This window comes from Malaclemys terrapin, chromosome 20 (assembly GCF_027887155.1).
Source record: "Malaclemys terrapin pileata isolate rMalTer1 chromosome 20, rMalTer1.hap1, whole genome shotgun sequence".
In the NCBI taxonomy this organism is placed as follows: Eukaryota; Metazoa; Chordata; order Testudines; family Emydidae; genus Malaclemys; species Malaclemys terrapin.
In genome coordinates, this window is record NC_071524.1 from 2747951 (window position 1) to 2766883 (window position 18933).

General features: G+C 49.3%; 1 protein-coding gene across 1 annotated transcript in view; it reads right to left on the reverse strand.

Moving 5' to 3' along the window:
* Positions 1 to 18933, reverse strand: part of SLC27A5 (solute carrier family 27 member 5) — a 41663-nt gene that overhangs the window by 3304 nt on the left and 19426 nt on the right. The window contains exons 5-8 of the mRNA XM_054009598.1: positions 17059 to 17253; positions 13180 to 13270; positions 4401 to 4599; positions 2729 to 2826 (exon numbers count right to left, since the gene is read on the reverse strand). Coding sequence (XP_053865573.1) covers positions 2729 to 2826; positions 4401 to 4599; positions 13180 to 13270; positions 17059 to 17253 — 583 coding nt within the window. The remainder of the gene's footprint in view (positions 1 to 2728; positions 2827 to 4400; positions 4600 to 13179; positions 13271 to 17058; positions 17254 to 18933) is intronic.

Here is an 18933-nt window from a genome sequence, read left to right on the forward strand (position 1 = left end):
GAACAGGTCAGATTATGAACAGGAGGCTGCCAGGCAACTCTCCAAGACCACATTCTACAGGCCACTATCCTCTGATCCCACTGAGGAATACCAAAAGAAACTACACCATCTGCTCAAGAAATTCCCGGCTACAGTATGGGAACAAATCTACATGGACACACCCCCAGAACCCCGACCAGGGATATTCTATCTGCTACCCAAGATCCATAAACCTGGAAACCCTGGACACCCCATCATCTCAGGCATTGGCACTCTGACAGCAGGATTATCTGGCTATTTGGACACTCTCCTCAGACCCTACGCTACCAGCACTCCCAGCTATCTTCGAGACACCACCGACTTCCTGAGGAAACTACAATGCATTGATGTTCTTCCTGAAAACACCATCCTGGCCACCATGGATGTAGAAGCACTTTATACCAATATTCCACATGAGGATGGACTACAAGCTGTCAGGAACAGTATCCCTGATGAGGCCACAGCAAGCCTGGTGGCTGAGCTTTGTGACTTTGTCCTCACCCACAACCACTTCAGATTTGGGGACAACTTATACCTTCAAGTCAGTGGCACTGCTATGGGTACCCGCATGGCCCCACAGTATGCCAACATTTTTATGGCTGACTTAGAACAACGCTTCCTCAGCTCTCGTCCCCTAGTGCCCCTCCTCTACTTGCGCTATATTGATGACATCTTCATCATATGGACCCACGGAAAGGAGGCCCTTGAAGAATTCCACCTGGACTTCAACAATTTCCACCCCACCATCAACCTCAGCCTGGACCAGTCCACACAAGAGATCCACTTCCTGGACACTACAGTACAAATAAGTGATGGTCACATAAACACCACCCTATACCGGAAACCTACTGACCGCTATACGTACCTACATGCCTCCAGCTTCCATCCAAGACACATCACACGATCCATTATCTACAGGCAAGCCCTAAGATACAACCGAATTTGCTCCAACCCCTCAGACAGAGACAAACACCTACAAGATCTTTATCAAGCATTCGTAAAACTACAATACCCACCTGGGGAAGTGAGGAAACAGATTGACAGAGCAAGATGGGTACCCAGAAATCACCTACTACAGGACAGGCCCAACAAGGACAATAACAGAACACTACTGGCCATCACATACAGCCCCCAGCTAAAACCTCTTCAGCGCATTATCCACGATCTACAACCTATCCTGGAAAATGATCACTCACTCTCACAGACCTTGGGAGGCAGGCCAGTCCTCGCTTACAGACAACCCCCCAACCTGAAGCAAATACTCACCAGCAACTACACACCACACCACAGAAACACCAACCCAGGAACATATCCCTGTAGCAAACCTCGTTGCCTACTCTGTCCCCATATCTACTCTGGCAACAGCATCAGAGGACCCAACCACATCAGCCACACCATCAAGGGCTCATTCACCCGCACATCCACTAATGTCATATATGCCATCATGTGCCAGCAATGCTCCTCTGTCATGTACATTGGCCAAACCGGACAGTCCCTCCGCAAAAGAATAAATGGACACAAATCGGACATCAGGAATGGTAACATACATAAGCCAGTAAGTGAACACTTCAATCTCCCTGGTCATTCTATTACAGATTTAAAAGTCACTATCATTGAACAAAAACACTTCAGAAACAGACTTCAAAGAGAAGCAGCAGAACTAAAATTCATTTGCAAATTCAACACCATTAATCTGGGTTTGAATAGGGACTGGGAGTGGCTGGCTCATTACAGAAGCAGCTTTTCCTCTCCTGGAATTGACACCTCCTCATCTATTATTGGGAGTGGACTACATCCACCCTGATTGAATTGGCCCTGTCAACACTGGTTCTCCACTTGCGAAGTAACTCCCTGCTCTCCATGTGTCAGTATATAATACCTGCATCTGTAACTTTCACTCTATGCATCCGAAGAAGTGAGGCTTTTACTCACGAAAGCTTATGCCCAAATAAATCTGTTAGTCTTTAAGGTGCCACCAGACTCCTTGTTGTTTTTGTAGATACAGACTAACATGGCTACCCCCTGATACTTGGCAGGTACTTTAGAAAGAGACACTTAGACTTCAAGTGATGGCGGCTTGACCACGTCCCTAGACCAGTTGCTCCACGGGCAAATTCCCTTCACGCTTAAACATTTGCATCTTATCACTCGCCTGAGTTTGTCTAGCGTCCAGCCATCGGTGGAGCCTTGTGGTGCTAGATGAAAGAGCATATCATGTAGGAAGTTGTAGGCTTTGCTCATGGCACCACATCTCTTGGATAAACTCAGCAGACGGAGTTGTTTTAGTCTCTCACTATAAGGCTGATTTTCCAGACCTCAGATCATTGGGTTGGACCAGAAACAATTTTTTTATTGTATTTTTCAGAACTGCCAGTGAACTAAAATCTCCACTATTTGCACAGCTCTAATGACCATAGGCTGAGGCCTGGGCATAGATTGTTCATGGAAGGATCCGTAGATTTTTCAGGCCGCTCTGAGCATCAAGCCTCACCTCCTGAATAACACAGCGATTTCTGCAGTGGAGAGAACTATTCCTCCATGCTTTGCACGGCTTTCTTCAATCCCAGGGTCCCTCCCCGCGCAAAGAAAGACTCAGACCCCGACACAGACACGCTACGCAATGGCTTTTAAAAGCCGCCTCAGGACGGACGCTCTTGGGGTGAGCCACAGTGTCAAAGTGACATGATATGTCCTGCTGCTTGGTACGCACCTGGGACCGGCACCCCGTAGACGTTGACTTCCTGAATGAACTGCACTGCCACCAGCGTCGTCTCCACCTCCGTCGTGGCAACGTTCTCTCCTTTCCAGCTGAAGAGAGAGAACAGAGGAATCTATTTTTCCATCCATCCATCCATCCATCCATCCATCCATCCATCCATCCATCCATCCATCCACCCACATTGATCAATAGATTTCAAGGCCAGAAGGTGCCTTTGTGATCATCTAGACTAGGCTCCTCTAGGCTTAGAAGGTAAATGTTGGTACACAAACTGATGAAAAAACACACATACACACACAAACCAACGAAAAAATATTTCCATCTATAATCATCTAAATGTACAGATCGGCAAATTAAGAATAATGCTGCTTCTTAGAATCACAATCCAGTGATGTAGCCTTTTGAAATGGATGAACAATAAAACCAGGCATTATTTGTTGATTTAAGGAGATTTACATGTAGATTTTGACATGCGATGTTGGTCATTTGTTTTTTAGTGGTTTATAACGATTTTAACTTTTTGAACCTCAACATCTACTGACACTAAATAATTGTCTGACCCTCCCCCCTGCAGGATTTTGTTCAGCTGTGAAAATGTACATGGATAAACATCTAAAAAAAAGGCTTTAAAAGACACATCTCTAACATCCATTGACATTATAAAAAAATAATAATTGAATTCTGCCAGGCCTCACTATGGTTTAACGCCTTCTGTCGGCATACGCTGTGTTTCCACCAGGGGGCTCTGCTGTCCTAGCGATACCAGTAAAGCATGTGCTGTAGACAAGCCCTACGTTGCTTTTCAAAATAACACTTAGGGTATGTCTACACAAGCACAAAGAGACCCACAGCAGCAAGTTTCAAAGCCCAGGTCAACTGATTCGGTTTCAGGGGGCTAAACATAGCCACGTAGATGTTTGTGCTGAGCTGGAATGGGGTGAGAGGCGAGGGTTTCAGAGCCTGGATTCCAGCCCGAGCCCGAATATCTACACTGCTATTTTTAGCCCAGCAGTGTTAGCTCTGCAAGCCCAAACCAGCTGATCTGAGCTCTAAACTCAGTGCCACAGGGTGTGTATTTTATTTATTTATTCAAATATTGATTTTATTTTTGCTGTGCACACACAAGTCACGCCTAAGTTACTTTGGTGCTTTCGACAGTTTTTCCCCTGGACTTTGTTTTATCTTCTATGGCTGATGCATCCACCTCCTGCTTGCATTGGCCAATGGGATTTAGGCACACAAGAGCAATCTGAGTTAGGCTCCTTTGAAAACCCAGCCAGACCTAGTCTTTGACTCCTGGACCATCTTTTTGTAGCAGAGGGGAGGCAGCATGGCCTAGTGGATGTGGCACCCTACTGGGACTGAGACGACCTAGGTTTTGTTCCCAGGTCTCTTGCTGGGTGACCTTGGGCCTGTCAGAGCCCCGTTCTGTGCCTCAGTTTCCCCATCTATAAAATGGAGACAACGAGCCTTATCACCGTTGTAAATTGCTCTGTGAGAACTAGTTATTGTTATACCTGTGTGTACAGCACATCACACAATAGGGTCCCAGTCCCTTGCAGGGTTTTATAGGTGCTACCAGCATCGGGCTCCTCAGTTCATCCCACCAGGGAGGGGACAGCAGCTGGGACAAAGGAGGGTAATGGCTTGCCCCAGAACCTACCGGAACGTGTCTCCCACTCGGTCCTGGAAATATATGAAGCCCTCGTGGTCCATCATGAGGAGGTCTCCGCTGTTGAAGTAGAGGTCTCCTTTCTTCATCACATTCCTCAGGATCTTCTTCTCCGACTTCTGGCGGTCGCCCGCGTAGCCGTTGAATGGGGTGCTCTTCGTTATCTTCACCACCAGCAGCCCTGCCTCACCTGGAAGGGAGAATGAGAATCCCGATGGATATCCCCCTACGTAGCCCATCCCATCCCGGCCAGTTTTCAGGGTCCTCCAATTGGCGTAGGTAATCCACCTCCATGAGAGGAGGTATCTAGCTTGATGGAAGGGTCTACACCACTGTCTACACCGGTTTAACTATGTCGCTCAAGGGGAGTGGCTTTTTCACACCCCTGACCTATGTAGCTGGGTCATCCTAACTTTTTTAGTGTAGGCCCGGCCTAAGAAAGTTTCACCTACTCTAAATAAACGTGAGTCATCATGCCAGGAAAAAGACACAAAAAGGGGGGAAAAGCTTGTGCCTGAGGGTTTTTTTATCCAGAAACTGGGGGGCAGCCTAAGCGGGAAGTTGTCCATGAAACACTGGATCTCCTCAAAGATGACGGGGGTACGCTGGGAACCTGTTCAGAGGCAATAGGTAACATCTGCTAGAAAAGAGCATTTAGCTAATATAGAGGCATAAAGCCAGAAGGTGCATCCTGATGTTTAATTTTTGGGTAACTGTTACCCGGGGTCTCCCAGGGGTAACTCAACTGTCTCACTCCAGGAAGTGTCAGGAACAAATCAGTGGGGACACAGCAATTTCCATTGGATAAATGATTGATACAAGCGAGCGTGCCCTTATCTAAAACTACTATTTATTAGCTATTAAGCACACACACACACACACACACACACACATAGGCAATAGGTTTAGGACATCCCAGATATAGTTACTCACAGTCTGATATGGTTTTGAGTAATCACCAGCTGGACTTCCAAGGGGCCCTCTATCCCTCCATAGAATCAAAGAATCATAGAAGATTAAGATTAGAAGAGCCCTCAGGAGGTATCTAGTCCAACCCCCTGCTCGAAGCAGGACCAATCCCCAACTAAATCATCCCAGCCAGGGTTTTGTCAAGTCTGACCTTAAAAACCTCTAATGATGGAGATTCCACCATCTCCGTAGGTAACCCATTCCAGTGCTTCACCATCCTCCTAGTGAAATAGTGTTTCCTAATATCCAACCTAGACCTCCCCCACTGCAACTTGAGACCATTACTCCTGGTTCTGTCATCTGCCACCACTGAGAACAGCCGAGCTCCATCCTCAGGTAGTTGAAGGCTGCTATCAAATCCCCACTCACTCTTCTCTTCTGCAGACTAAATAAGCCCAGTTCCCTCAGCCTCTTCTCGTAAGTCATGTGCCCCAGCCCCCTGATCATTTTTGTTGTCCTCCACTGGACTCTCCAATTTGTCCACATCCTTTCTGTAGTGGGGGGCCCAAAACTGGATGCAATACTCCAGATGTGTCCTCACCAGTGCTGAATAGAGGGGAATAATCACTTCCCATGATCTGCTGGCAATGCTCCTACTAATACAGCCCAATATGCCATTAGCCTTCTTGGCAACAAAGGCACACTGTTGACTCATATCCAGCTTTTCATCCACTGTAATCCCCAGGTCCTTTTCTGCAGAACTTCTGCTTAGCCAGTCGGTCCCCACCCTGTAGCAGTGCATGAGATTCTTCCTTCCTAAGTGCAGGACTCTGCACTTGTCCTTGTTGAACCTCATCAGATTTCTTTTGGCCAATCCTCCAATTTCTCTAGGTCACTCTGGACCCTATCCCTACCCTCCAGCGTATCTACCTCTCCTCCCAGCTTAGTGTCATCCGCAAACTTGCTGAGGGTGCAATTCATCCCATCCTCCAGATCATTAATAAAGATGTTGAACAAAACCAGCCCCAGGACCGACCCCTGGGAAACTCTGCTAGATACCGGCTGCCAACTAGACATAGAGGCATTGATCACTACCCATTGAGCCCGACAATCTAGCCAGCTTTCTATCCACCTCATAGTCCATTCATTCAAGCCATACTTTTTTAACTTGCAGGCAAGAATACTGTGGGAGATCGTATCAAAAGCTTTCCTAAAGTCTAGATATATCACGTCCACCGCTTTCCCCATATCCACAGAGCCAGTTATCTCATCATAGAAAGCAATCAGGTTGGTCAGGCATGACTTGCCCCTGGTGAATCCATGTTGACTGTTCCTGATCACCTTTCTCTCCTCCAAGTGCTTCAAAATGGACTCTTTGAGGACCTGTTCCATGATTTTTCCAGGGACTGATGTGAGGCTGACCAGTCTATAGTTCCCCGGGTTCTCCTTCTTCCCTTTTTTAAAGATGAGCACTATATTTGCCTTTTTCCAATCATCTGGGACCTTCCCCGATCACCACGAGTTTTCAAAGATAATGGCCAATGGCTCTGCAATCACATCAGCCAATTCCCTCAGCACCTTCAGATGCATTAGATCCAGACCCATGGACTTGTGCATGTCCAGCTTTTCTAAACAGTCCTTAACCTGTTCTTTCACCACTGAGGGCTGCAAACCTCCTCCCCATACTGTGTTGCCCAGGACAGCAGTGTGGGAGCTGACCTTGTCTGTGAAGACCAAGGCAAAAAAGCATTGAGTACTTCAGCTTTTTCCATGTCATCTGTCACTATGTTGCATCCCCCATTCAGTAAGGGTCCCACACTTTCCCTGACCTTCTTCTTGTTGCTACCATACCTGTAGAAACCCTTCTTGTTACCGTTCACATCCCTTGCTAGCTGCAACTCCAATTGTGCTTTGGCCTTCCTGATTACACCCCTGCATGCTCTAGCAATATTTTTATGCTCCTCCTCCTGACCAAGTTTCCACTTCTTGTAAGCTTCCTTTTTGTGTTTAAGCTCATCGAAGATTTCTCTGTTAAGCCAAGCTGGTCGCCTGCCATATTTACTATTCTTTCTGCACATTGGGATGGTTTGTTCCTGCGCCCTCAATAAGGCTTCTTTAAAATACAGCCAGCTCTCCTGGACTCCTTTCCCCCTCATATTAACCTCCCAGGGGATCCTGCCCATCAGTTCCCTAAGTGAGTCAAAGTCTGCTTTTCTGAAGTCCAGAGTCTGTATTTTGCTACTCTCCTTTCTTCCTTTTGGGAGTATCCTGAACTCAACCATCTCATGGTCACTGCTGCCCAGGTTGCCACCCACTTCTGCTTCCCCTACTAATTCTTCCCTGTACCCTTCTTAGCAGCAGGTCAAGACGAAAATGACCCCTGGTTAGTTCCTTCAGCACTTGCACCAGGAAGTTGTCCCCAACGCTCTCCAAAATCTTCCTGGATTGACTGTGCATTGTTGTATTACTCTCCCAGCAGATGTCAAGGTGATTGAAGTCCCCTGTTAGAACCAGGGTCCATGTTCTGGAAACTTCAGTTAATTGTCTGAAGAAAGCCTCGTCTACCTCATGCTCCGGGTTCAGTCGTCTATAGCAGACGCCCACCACGACATCACTCTTGTTGCTCTTGCCTCTAAACTTAACCCAAAAGACTCTCAACAGGCTTTTCTCCAGTTTTATACCAAAGCTCTGAGCAATCATACTGCTCTCTTACATACATTGCAACCCTTCCACCTTTTCTCCCCTCCCTGTCCTTCCTGAACAGTTTATACCTATCTATGACAGTACTCCAGTCATGCGAGTTACCCCACCAAGTCTCTGTCTCCAGTTGATGGGGAGTTTAGATGTTAGCGCACTGCCTGGAGAAAAGCTCCCTCAGACTGATTTGAGGTATTTATTTTTACCAAATCTTTTATAGCTAACTCTAACTCTACAGTGACTCCTAGTGGGTCTGCAGAATAACCTCTACTGAGTCAGCATTTCTCCTCATTATCTCAAAACAGTTCTAGCCATAACAACAATATGTCAGGGGCACCTAAAACCAAGGCCGCTATTCACTCACTCTCTTCCAGAACTTTCTCTCCCATCTTCCCATTCTGATGAGCAAACTGCAAGTCTGCAGCTGTCTGACCTTGTCTCACAAAGGTCAAAGATTTTTCCTAGCTATGTGATGTTTGGTTTTCAGCGGGCAGTGGCTGCACATACAGAATGGCCGACTGCAGAATAGTCAAGTTCTGGGGTACATGCAGGAAGGTCAAATTCCGGGGTAACATAACGTGTGTGTGTGTGTGTGTTGGCTTCCCCTTTGCTGTTTCTTCTCAGAGTCTGGGATTTTTTCTATCAAATAAACCTTTCATTTATTTTAACCCCGAGCCTGGCTCCGGTGTGCACGCCCTGGCATGTGTGCCAAAGTGAACTGGTAGCTGGGGGCTGGTTTCACTCCTCTGGGGGTGGCGCACCGAGCAGCTGGAACTTGGGTTGGAAGGATTTGGGGACACGCAGGCCCAGAAGGGATGTTGGTGTCACCTTGAAAGGAGTAACATGGCTGGTGGAAGCCAGGGGCAGATCTTTGGCTTGTGGGCCAGCGACTGGTGTCAGGGCTTTGAGCCATAGCAGCACAGCACTAAGGTTCCCAAAGTTACACGGCAGGTGGAGACAGAACCCCTCACCTGTCTGAGTGACCTCGGAAAGGTCACAAGTGGTGGGTTTGAAAAGGGGTTAAGCTCCGCAGGAACACGCCATTCTTGCGCCAAAATCAGAGCGTCCCCACATGGCGTTATTCAAGAATATCCATTGCACTTTAAATGCACGCCCTATCTTAAACCACATTAATTTCCAAGTGTAAACAGGCCCCTATAAGAACATAAGAACGGCCAGACTGGGTCAGACCAAAGGTCCATCAAGCCCAGCATCCCATCCTCTGACAGTGGCCAATGGCAGGTGCCCCAGAGGGAATGAACAGACAGGTAATCATCAAGTGATCCATCCCCTGTCACCCAATCCCAGCGTCTGGCAAACAGGGGCTAGGGACACCATTCCTGCCCATCCTGGCTAATAACCATTGATGGACCTATCCTCCATGAATCTATCTAGCTCCCTTTTGAACCCCGTTATAGTATTGGCCCCATTGAATTTCAATGAGAATTAGGCTCCAAAGTTCCTAGGTCGCTATTGAGAAAGGGATTTAGACTCCTGAATTTTACACTTGCTCTCTGTATCTTAATCCCCCATCTCTACAATGGGGATAATACTTAGGGTGACCATATGACCCATTTTGGTTGGGACAGTCTCTTTTTTAAGCCTGGTCCCGGCCGTCCTGACTTTTTTGGCAAAAGTGGGGTATGGAGAAATGCGCGAGGGGGCGTGTGGCTTGGGTCAGCCCCACTCTCTCCAGCCTTTGGAGAGGGGCTCGGGTTAGCCCTGTGGGGGAGAACTCGGATGAGCGGCTTGGGCCAGCCCCACACCGGGGAGCAGGAGGGCTCGGGCTAGCCCCACGCGGTGTCCCGTTTTCCCTTGGGGAAATAGGGTCACCCTAATAAGACTTCCCTACCTCACAGGGGTGCGTTTGGATAAATGCATTAAAGCCCATGAGGTGGTCAGATACTACAAGTAATGGGGACCAAAGGACCTTTGCTAGATCTTCTATCCTGCCCATTAGCTGGGAAATTTGACTGAGTGGACACAGGCAGAATGAAATCCAATGTCTGGAAACTGAACCCAGACAAATTCAGCCTAGAACCAGGCATAAAGTCTGAAGCAAGGGTAATTAGTCACTGGCAGCGTAGCAAATATAGGGCTGGGCCCACTAGGGGCACTCATGATAAAGTGGCAATTTTCAGTCATGTTTTTGTGATGCTCATGTATGCCTCAGTTTCCCCTCTGTTTTGCACTGCTCTCTGGAAGGGCAAAAGGGTGCTATTGGGACGATGCAGGAGATGCAAGGTGTGTGTGACCCTCTCACTGCCCGGGATGCAATGAACGGGACCCTTAAGGAAACCAATCGCCCAGAGGGAGGTGGGTTCCCACCCCCCCACATCTCAGCAGGGAAGCTGAGCAGAAGCCCCAGCTCGAGAACAAAGGACCAGTGGCAGGCCGGGGAGAAGGAGTCGGCTTTTGGGAGAGGCTGAGCGGTGAGCGCAGCGCCTGGAATGGAGCCCATAGAAGCTTGGCCGGTGATTTGCATTGGCTTGGCCAGAGGGACAATGTCTTAACCGTTATCTCCCTGTGCTGAGCCAAGGACTTCCCGAGGCTGAGTTCCTGTTCGCCAACAAACCCAACTGTTTTGGAAACGCCACCTGGTGTCACTGCAAATACTTGCTGAGGTGCGTAGACTCCAGCTGAGAGACTTTTCCCCTCTTCCCCGCTCCTGACGGAAGGAACTACCCTGGAGCACTGATGGGTTCCGCCAAGGGACTGTTTAAAAGCTGGGATGTAGCTTTGGTCCTGTGGCTCCGGGACAGCACTCGCTGTGTTCTGTGGCAGTGTGGGAATAGCTAGGCCTAGCATGATTGTGTACAGCTTGACAACAACATCGTGTGGGAACTCAACTGTGCCAAGTTCCTGTCTTCCTATTGTGTTGTTGTGTAAAGGAGCAACTTGCCATGGGATGTAAAGTGGATTCTGCATCACTGGATCAAAGCTAGCCAGGGTGTGTCTACACGTACTGCGAATACCCCTGGAGCCTAGTTCTACCTTTGGAGTCTCTTAATCAAGATTGTGGGTATGTCTACATTGGCAACTAGACACCCACAGCTGGCCCGTTACTGCTGACTCGGGCTGCAGGCTGTTTCATTGTTTTGTAGACTTCCAGACTCGGCTTGAAGCCTGGGCTCTGGGACCCTCCCTCCTCACAGCAATGAAACCTCCCCGCAGCCCGAGCCCCACAAGCCAGTATCAGCTGCCACGGGCCAGCAGCAGCGGGTGTCTAGTTGCTGTGCAGACATACCCTGGATGATTGTCGATAATGTCGCCCTGTAACTCAATCAGAAGTTCTGGGCTTGATGAAGGAATTACTTGGTGATGATCTCTGGCCTGTGATATGCACGAGGTCAGACTAGACTATGTTAGAACTGTATGCTTCTTCTCTATTTAACTATTGTGATTCTTTGACCAAAAAATTGTAGAATCTTTTCTATGTTAAACCAAAATGCTGTCTAAACTCTAGGGTGGCCAGGTGCCCAGTTTTAGTTGGGAAAGTCTGGTCAAAAAGGGGACCTGACAGTGTCTGGTCAGATCTACTGACTGGACACCCAAAGTCCAGTTACTGCAAACCAGGAAGGGACTGCGTCATCATCTGTACCAGCCCTGGCTGCCTCCTACCTTCATAGAATATATGGGTTAGAAGGGACCTCAGAAGATCATCAAGTCTAACTCCCTGCTCACAGCAGGACCAATCTCCAGACAGATTTTTGTCCCAGATCCCTAAGTATCCCCTCAAGGATTGAGTTCACAACCCTGGGTTTAGCAAGCCAATGTTCAAACCACTGAGCTATCCCTCCCCCCAACTCTGACCTGCATCAGAATGCTGCAGCTCCCAGCTTCCGCTCCATAGGCAAATCCCTCCTGACCCGGGCGGGGGTAGGGAGTGGGAGGGGAAAAGCAGTGAGCGACAGGGGAGAGGGAGGAAGAAGAGTGGACTGGGGCGGGGCCTCAGGGGCAGGGGCGGGGCTTTGGGGGGAATAGGTGGGATGGGGATGGGGCCGTGAGGGGGAAGAGGTAGGGCAGGGGAGGTTCCAGGACTCCTGCTGGAGTGTCCGTTTTTTAAATATTACCAACTCTAATGCCAAAGACTGTTTTGTTTTAGACTAATGGATGTCTGTAATTTAAAGTAGGACTGTATTTAACCATCTCATCTGCTTTTCCCCTGACCTTGCTGACCTAGTCCACATGCCTGTTACTTTCGATGTGTGTTGTAGTGGACGAGATGGTGTAATTGGTGAAGGATGGTTATAAATGACAACATGTAATTGATAAAACGCACAGGGCACATTTGGTACAGCGGACGTGTGCTATAATCAATGTCACAGCATTGAGTAATGTATTGACTAATGTCTGATTATGGCTACAGATGGTCTCAGTACAGATACAATAGTTACAGCTGTCATTGGCTTATTGATTCGGTAAATTGATAATTTTCAAAATCAGATCAGAGCATGAGAGAGAAAGATTTTCAAGGATTTTCTTTCTCCAAAACCAGTATATAAGGCATGACTTGGGGGAGTTAGAAGCAAAGTGAAGTGAAACGTGATGCCTAATTTCTCCAGTCTCAGATTGGTATGTACATTTCCTTTCTGTATTCTGTATAGTGCTGTATCAAGTATTTGACTGACTCTCTTAAATCACACTTCAACCGAATTAGCTATTTGATGTCACGTCGTATTAAATCCAAACGCGCCAGGAAATCTGTGAAAACCTTGTCTATTCGATGTGTGCATGAAATAGGTTAAAACAACCGAGGACAGGGCTGGTGACGTTGAACTGGTTTTGCCATCCCCTCTCTGAAAACAACGGGGCATGAGTCTTGCAGATTCTCCAGCTCCGTGGCTTTCATTCATCCTTGCTATCAACTATTCCACTCTCTAGTTAGGGGACTTATGTGGCTGCTGTGAGTACGGGAGTGTCTCACAGACTTCTAATGGTCTGATTCTGACAATTCCCCCTGTAAGGTAGGGCTGGGCTATTAACTTCATTTCACAAAACAGCAACCGAGGCACAGATCTTCAATGGTATTTAGGCACCGAGTTTTCCTTACGCTCAGTGGATCTGAGCCTAGGCTAAGACTGTAACCGCTGCACCATGCGTCCTCCCCAAGGGGCCCACTCCCCGCATCAGCGCCTCCCGATGGCCAGCCTGTTATTCTTACCGGTGGGGACTCGGATGCAGCACCCTCTCTCATCTCGCACGGGTTCATCCTGCTCCACGTTGTACTGGATCAACTCGAAGGGCACGAGCATCTGGAAAGCAACGGGGTGACAAAGACGGAAGTCAGCTGGAAAAATAACGCCAGCATCCCTCATGTGCCCATTACCAGGATCTGCCACCTTCCCTATCAATGGCTGCAATTCAGGAAAGTTGATGTGGGGAATACAGCGTGGAAGACTGCTTGAGTGGTGGAAAGTAACGGACAATCACAATGCCTTGCTGTTTCCGACTTACCGATACAACTATTGTTGTCGACCTTGGGATTCTAGTGTGAGAAAAACCTTTTCCCCGGGGTTTTCACGAGGAGGTGAGATATTCTTTTATTTAATTTCATTTTATTACTTCTGAACCCTATTAGTGGCTAAATCCTTCCAAACTGATCTGATACTAGAATCTGGAATTATAGTTCTGCACGAGGGCCACGGAGGTAGCCCCAAAATTAACCTCTGGCCCGCAGCGTTGAAAAACAGTTGGACCATGCTGGAAAAATACAATCCGCTTGGTAAGTGGATTGAAATCATTGCGTATTTAGGATGGACAAAGGCACTGGTTCGTTGGCAGGAGCTTGAGGGTCCGCCCACCGCTATCCCACACTGCTATGCGTTTCGCCAGGATCGGCCTCTCTGCTTATCCATCTGCCTTCCCGTGCCCTGGGGTCTCATCGCCTGGATGTCACCTGCCTGTTCCAATGCTGGTGTGAAGCCAGGATACTCCTGGAGTTGTGCACCTCAGCATTGAGCAGCGTTGTTCACTATCATGCAGCGCCTCGTGCCGCAGCATGGAGCTGTGCCGAGATCCTTGAACTCCTTGGCACTTGGGGAGAAGCAAAGGGGCAGAAATCACCGGCATAAAGAGGTGCTCGAAGCCCTCTCCAAGCAGATGACCCTTCTCAATTCTTCGGTGCCGCAAGGAGATCTTATTGGATGCTAGTTGCCCCGGCAATGACGCTTTCATGCCCCAGTGCTGAGCTAGAACATGGTCCCTTCCTTCTGAGGGCCGGATTGCAAAGCTCCAAGGTTGAATCACCATCAGGCAGGGCTGTGGATGCAGCCTGCGCTGCACAGTGTTGTTAGAGGAACCAACCAAGACTGTGCTGGACATTTAGTGAGAGACAATCTCTGCCCCAAAGAGCTCACCGTCCAATCAGACAAATGATGAGGTGAAAATAAGGATAATTTGGCATCTTTTTGTTCTAGGTTTGTACAGCGCCTTGCACAATAGGGCCAGGATCCATGGCTGGGGCTCTTAGGCTCTACCATAATATACCTAATAGATAAAGTACAGTGCCTAGCACAAGGAGGCCCTGGTCCATAACTGGGGGTCCTAGTGCTACCATAATATATCTAATAAATGATGTACAGCGTTGGGGGTGTGACATTACTGACATAACCTGTGACCGTATAGATCATTGTTGCAACCACTGTTATATATTTTCAGCAAATATTGTACAAAGGTTGCCGTGTGAGGTGTCTATGGAAAGGTTATGACTTGCTTATTATAATTATGCTATCTGTATGGGTGTGTCATTTTTGTAGTTGAAGTTATGAATATTGGCTACGTACTTGTATCTCAATGTGTTTTGAGTCTAAGTAGCCTCAGGGACGCATTAGGTCAGTTTCTTGAGAAAGGACTATCCTCAGTAAATGCCTAGTCAATAAACACTTAGCTGACAATGGACTTTGGGAGACGTCAATCCACATCTGAGCTTTCCTGGGAACGTGCAAACTAACATGTAGACAATGGCATCGGCCTGTAAAGAACTGAGTCATGCATGGAAATGTGACTTGCCCATGTGACTCCAAACTCCATCTTGCTGTGATCTTGCACAGGAGAACCAAGGGTTTCCACCCACAAGAGAAAGAATATAAAAGGCAGCTGCATCTCCTCCATCTTGTCTTCAATCCTGTTTCTTGCCTCTGGAGGGACTTTGCTACAAACTGAAGCTCTGAACAAAGGACTGAATGACCCATCCCAGCTGTGGATGAACTCCAGAGACTTGATTTGAATCTGCAATTTATTCCATCACTGCTACAAGCCTGAAACAAGAACTTTGCCATTACTGTATATAATTGATTCCGTTTAACCAATTCTAGTCTCATCTATATCTTTTTCCTTTTATGAATAAACCTTTAGATTTTAGATTCTAAGGGATTGGCAACAGCAAGATTTGTGGGTAAGATCTGATTTGTATATTGACCTGGGTCTGGGGCTTGGGCCTTTGGGATCAGGAGAACCTTTTTCTTTTACTGGGGTATTGGTTTTCATAACCATTCGTCCCCATAATGAGTGGCACTGGTGGTGCTACTGGGAAACTGGAGTGTCTAAGGGAATTGCTTGTGTGACTTCTGGATAGCCAGTGGGGTAAAACCGAAGTTCTCTCTGTCTGGCATGCAGGAGAACCCCTCCGCTGCTGCAGGGAGTGTCCACTCTGAAGCGTTACAGCGGCAGTGTTTCAAATGTAGCCAAGCCTGTAATCTGACCTGCTGTATAACTAGGGTTACCATATTTTGTGCCTCCGAAAGGAGGACACTCCACGGGGCCCCGGCCCCGCCCCGAGCCCCGCCCATGCCCCCGCCCCAACTCCGCCCCCTCCCCAAAGTCTCCACCCCCTCCCCTGCTTCCCACGAACATTTAATTTGCGGGAAGCCTGAAGCAGGTAAGAGGGGGTGTGGGGGGGAGGAGGCGCGGCCCAGGCTGGCCCCCCCGGCGGCTCCAGCCTGGGTCGGCTCGGGCCCTGGGGTGCCGGCCCCGGCCCCCGGCCAACCACCTCCGGCTCGCCCAGCACTGCCGGCCCCCGGCGGCCCGGCGCACCCCCCAGCGGCCCGGCCCCCCGGCCCTGCAACCCCGGACCGGCTCCCGGCCCGGCCCCCAGGCTCCCGGCCCCGCGCACCCCCTGGCTCCCGGCCCCGCGGCCCAGCGCACGCCCCCGCGGCCCGGCCCCGCGGCCCAGCGCACCCCCCGGTGGCCTGGCCCCGCGGCCCAGCGCACCCCCCGGCCCCGTGACCCCGGACTGGCTCCCGGCCCGGCCTCCCGGCCCAGCGCACCCCCTGGAGGCCCGGCCCCGCGGGCCCGGCACCGCGCCCCCGGCTCCCCGCCCGGCCCCGCGCCCAGCCCGGCCCGGCTCCCGGCCCGGCACCATGCCCCCGGCCCCGCAACCCCGGCCCCGGCCAAATAGGCCCTGGCCGAGCCCTCCCTCCCTCCCTCCTGATTTTCCCGGACATGCCCGGCTTTTGGGGATTTCCCCCCGGACGGGGATTTGAGCCCCCAAAAGCCGGACATGTCCGGGAAAATCCGGACGTATGGTAACCCTAGTATAACAAAGGCCAGAGAATTTCTCCTGATTGTCCCTGTCCTGAACAATACAACTCGTGTTTGGCTAACAGCTCTTCCAGAAGGCAGCCAGTCTTGCCTTTTCCCTCTAGGTTAAAGAGTCTGGTGTCTCCTATCCATGAAGATACTTCTTCACCACTCAGTCTTCTTTCTGATAAGCTAAATAGATTGGGGTCCTTAAGGCCTTTCACTTTCAATCCCCAAGCCTCCCAGGGCCTAACCTAACCGGACTCTTTCTGACGCACCAACACTTTTCACAGCCTGTGGGGGCGAAATATCAACATAACCTCACATCCCGGGGGAAATGGATGCAGGAATCTGTTTCATCTCAGTGTTGTTGATGAACCACAGTAAGAGAGGCCAAATGGCTAGAGAGACCCTCATCATCTGTGCTCAGCCTCCACACCTGTCCCAGCTGGGGAAGAAACCGGTAATGGGCACTAGGGAAATGACCACCATGGTAGGGGAGAGGCAGAGTAGCATTCCTCACCTTATGGAGGAAGTTGGCCCTTCCCACCGCTCCAATCTTCCCCGTGTAGTTAATGAACCCAGTGTTCCCCTCTGTGGCCCCGTAGAACTCGCAGATGCAGATGGGCCCAAAGCGCTGGAGGAATTCCTTCCAGACCTCCACCCTCAGGCCGTTACCCACAGCCAGCCGCACTTTGTGCTCTCGTTCGTTCTCCCTCTGCAAGGCAAACAGGGCAAGGGTCCAGGAGTGGCACAGAGAGGAGGCCAGGTCTCACCCTGGGTCTCACGCTAGTTCAGGGATCTACCAAGGTGCCCTATATGCCTATACACCCTATATGCCTCCATGTTGTGCTGTAAGGAGTCAGTAGCATCCATCCAGGGAGTGGGCGCTGAGCATTCGCTTTCAAGATCAAAAGAAGGAGCAACCCAGCCCCTTTATGTGGTAATAACAGCTGTTGGGCAACCACCCAAGGCAGCAGGCCACGTGGCGGGGCAGAGCTAGGACCTGAGACCATGAGGGGGAGGTTCCCTGATTGCAAACGTGGGGGCTGGGCTGTGGGAGCAAAAAACCAGGAGGAAGAGAGCGAGTGTGACTCTGGGATGAAGCAGGGACGGAGCTTCTTGGGCACAGAGCCTGCTGGAGGGGCAGACAATGGGGATCTTGCAGCCTGGAAGCTGCCTTCTGCTGTTTGTTCTCACAGCACTCATGGAAACAGGACTTGGTAAGTTTGTTTGGGGGTGGGGGGTGGGTTGGTGAATAAAGAAGATCACACTGAGAATATCCCTGACTCGCCTCATTGATTTATCATCCTCGTGGAAACACCCCGGTAAGACCCTGGACTGTGGCTAAAGAAGCAACGGTGCCACAGAAACCCTATTTTGAGGCCAACACAAGCCAGAGCTCCAGGGTGCTGCATAGGACAAGGGACCTTGGCTAGGAACACAGAGGGTGAAATCTCCCCGGGCACATGTGACATTTACCCTCTTGGCTGACACACCAGAGACTGAACCAGCGACCTCAGCACTAAAACCAGGAGCTGCTACAGCTTAAGATTGTAAGAGACTCATAGCCATTGTAGGTTGGCATGGGAGGCGGGATTTGTAACATAGACTCACCAGTGGGTGATACAAAGAACTGCCACCATAAGGCATCGATACCCCTTAAACCACTATTTTGACCATTCAGGTGGGACATACGTGGGGCGTGTCCATCTATGCCTGATCTACAGCGGGCCTATTACAGCTTCCAGAGTCTGGCCCCTTTCGCTCAAGCTCTGGGGGACCCTGATTTTTAGCTCTGCAAATTCCCAGTGGAGTTGGTTGAAAAATGTTTGTTCCTTTGTTTCGTCTCGGAAAAATGGCAAAAAAAAATGTGACGACTGAAAAATTTTAGCGCAAGCCCAAATACTTCAGTTCTGAAATTCTGCTGGGGTGTGTGATGCCATCCCATAAGGCTTTATGGAAATATGCTTAGAATGTGTTTTATGCTACATATGCCAGGTAACATATCTGAATGTATTAATCCTATTTGTGTGCATGTATCATTTTTGTATTCAAAGTTATGAATGTTATGAATGTTGGCTGCGTACTGCCTTGATTTCTAAATAACCTTAGGTTTCAGAGTAGTAGCCGTGTTAGTCTGTATCCACAAAAAGAACAGGAGTACTTGTGGCACCTTAGAGACTAACAAATTTATTAGAGCATAAGCTTTCGTGGACTACAGCCCACTTCTTCGGATGCATATAGAGTGGAACATATATTGAGGAGATATATATACACACATACAGAGAGCATGAACAGGTGGGAGTTGTCTTACCAACTCTGGGACTGGGAATGACTGAGCCATTACAAACATTAAATCTATCTCCCCTTGTAAGTATTCTCACACTTCTTATCA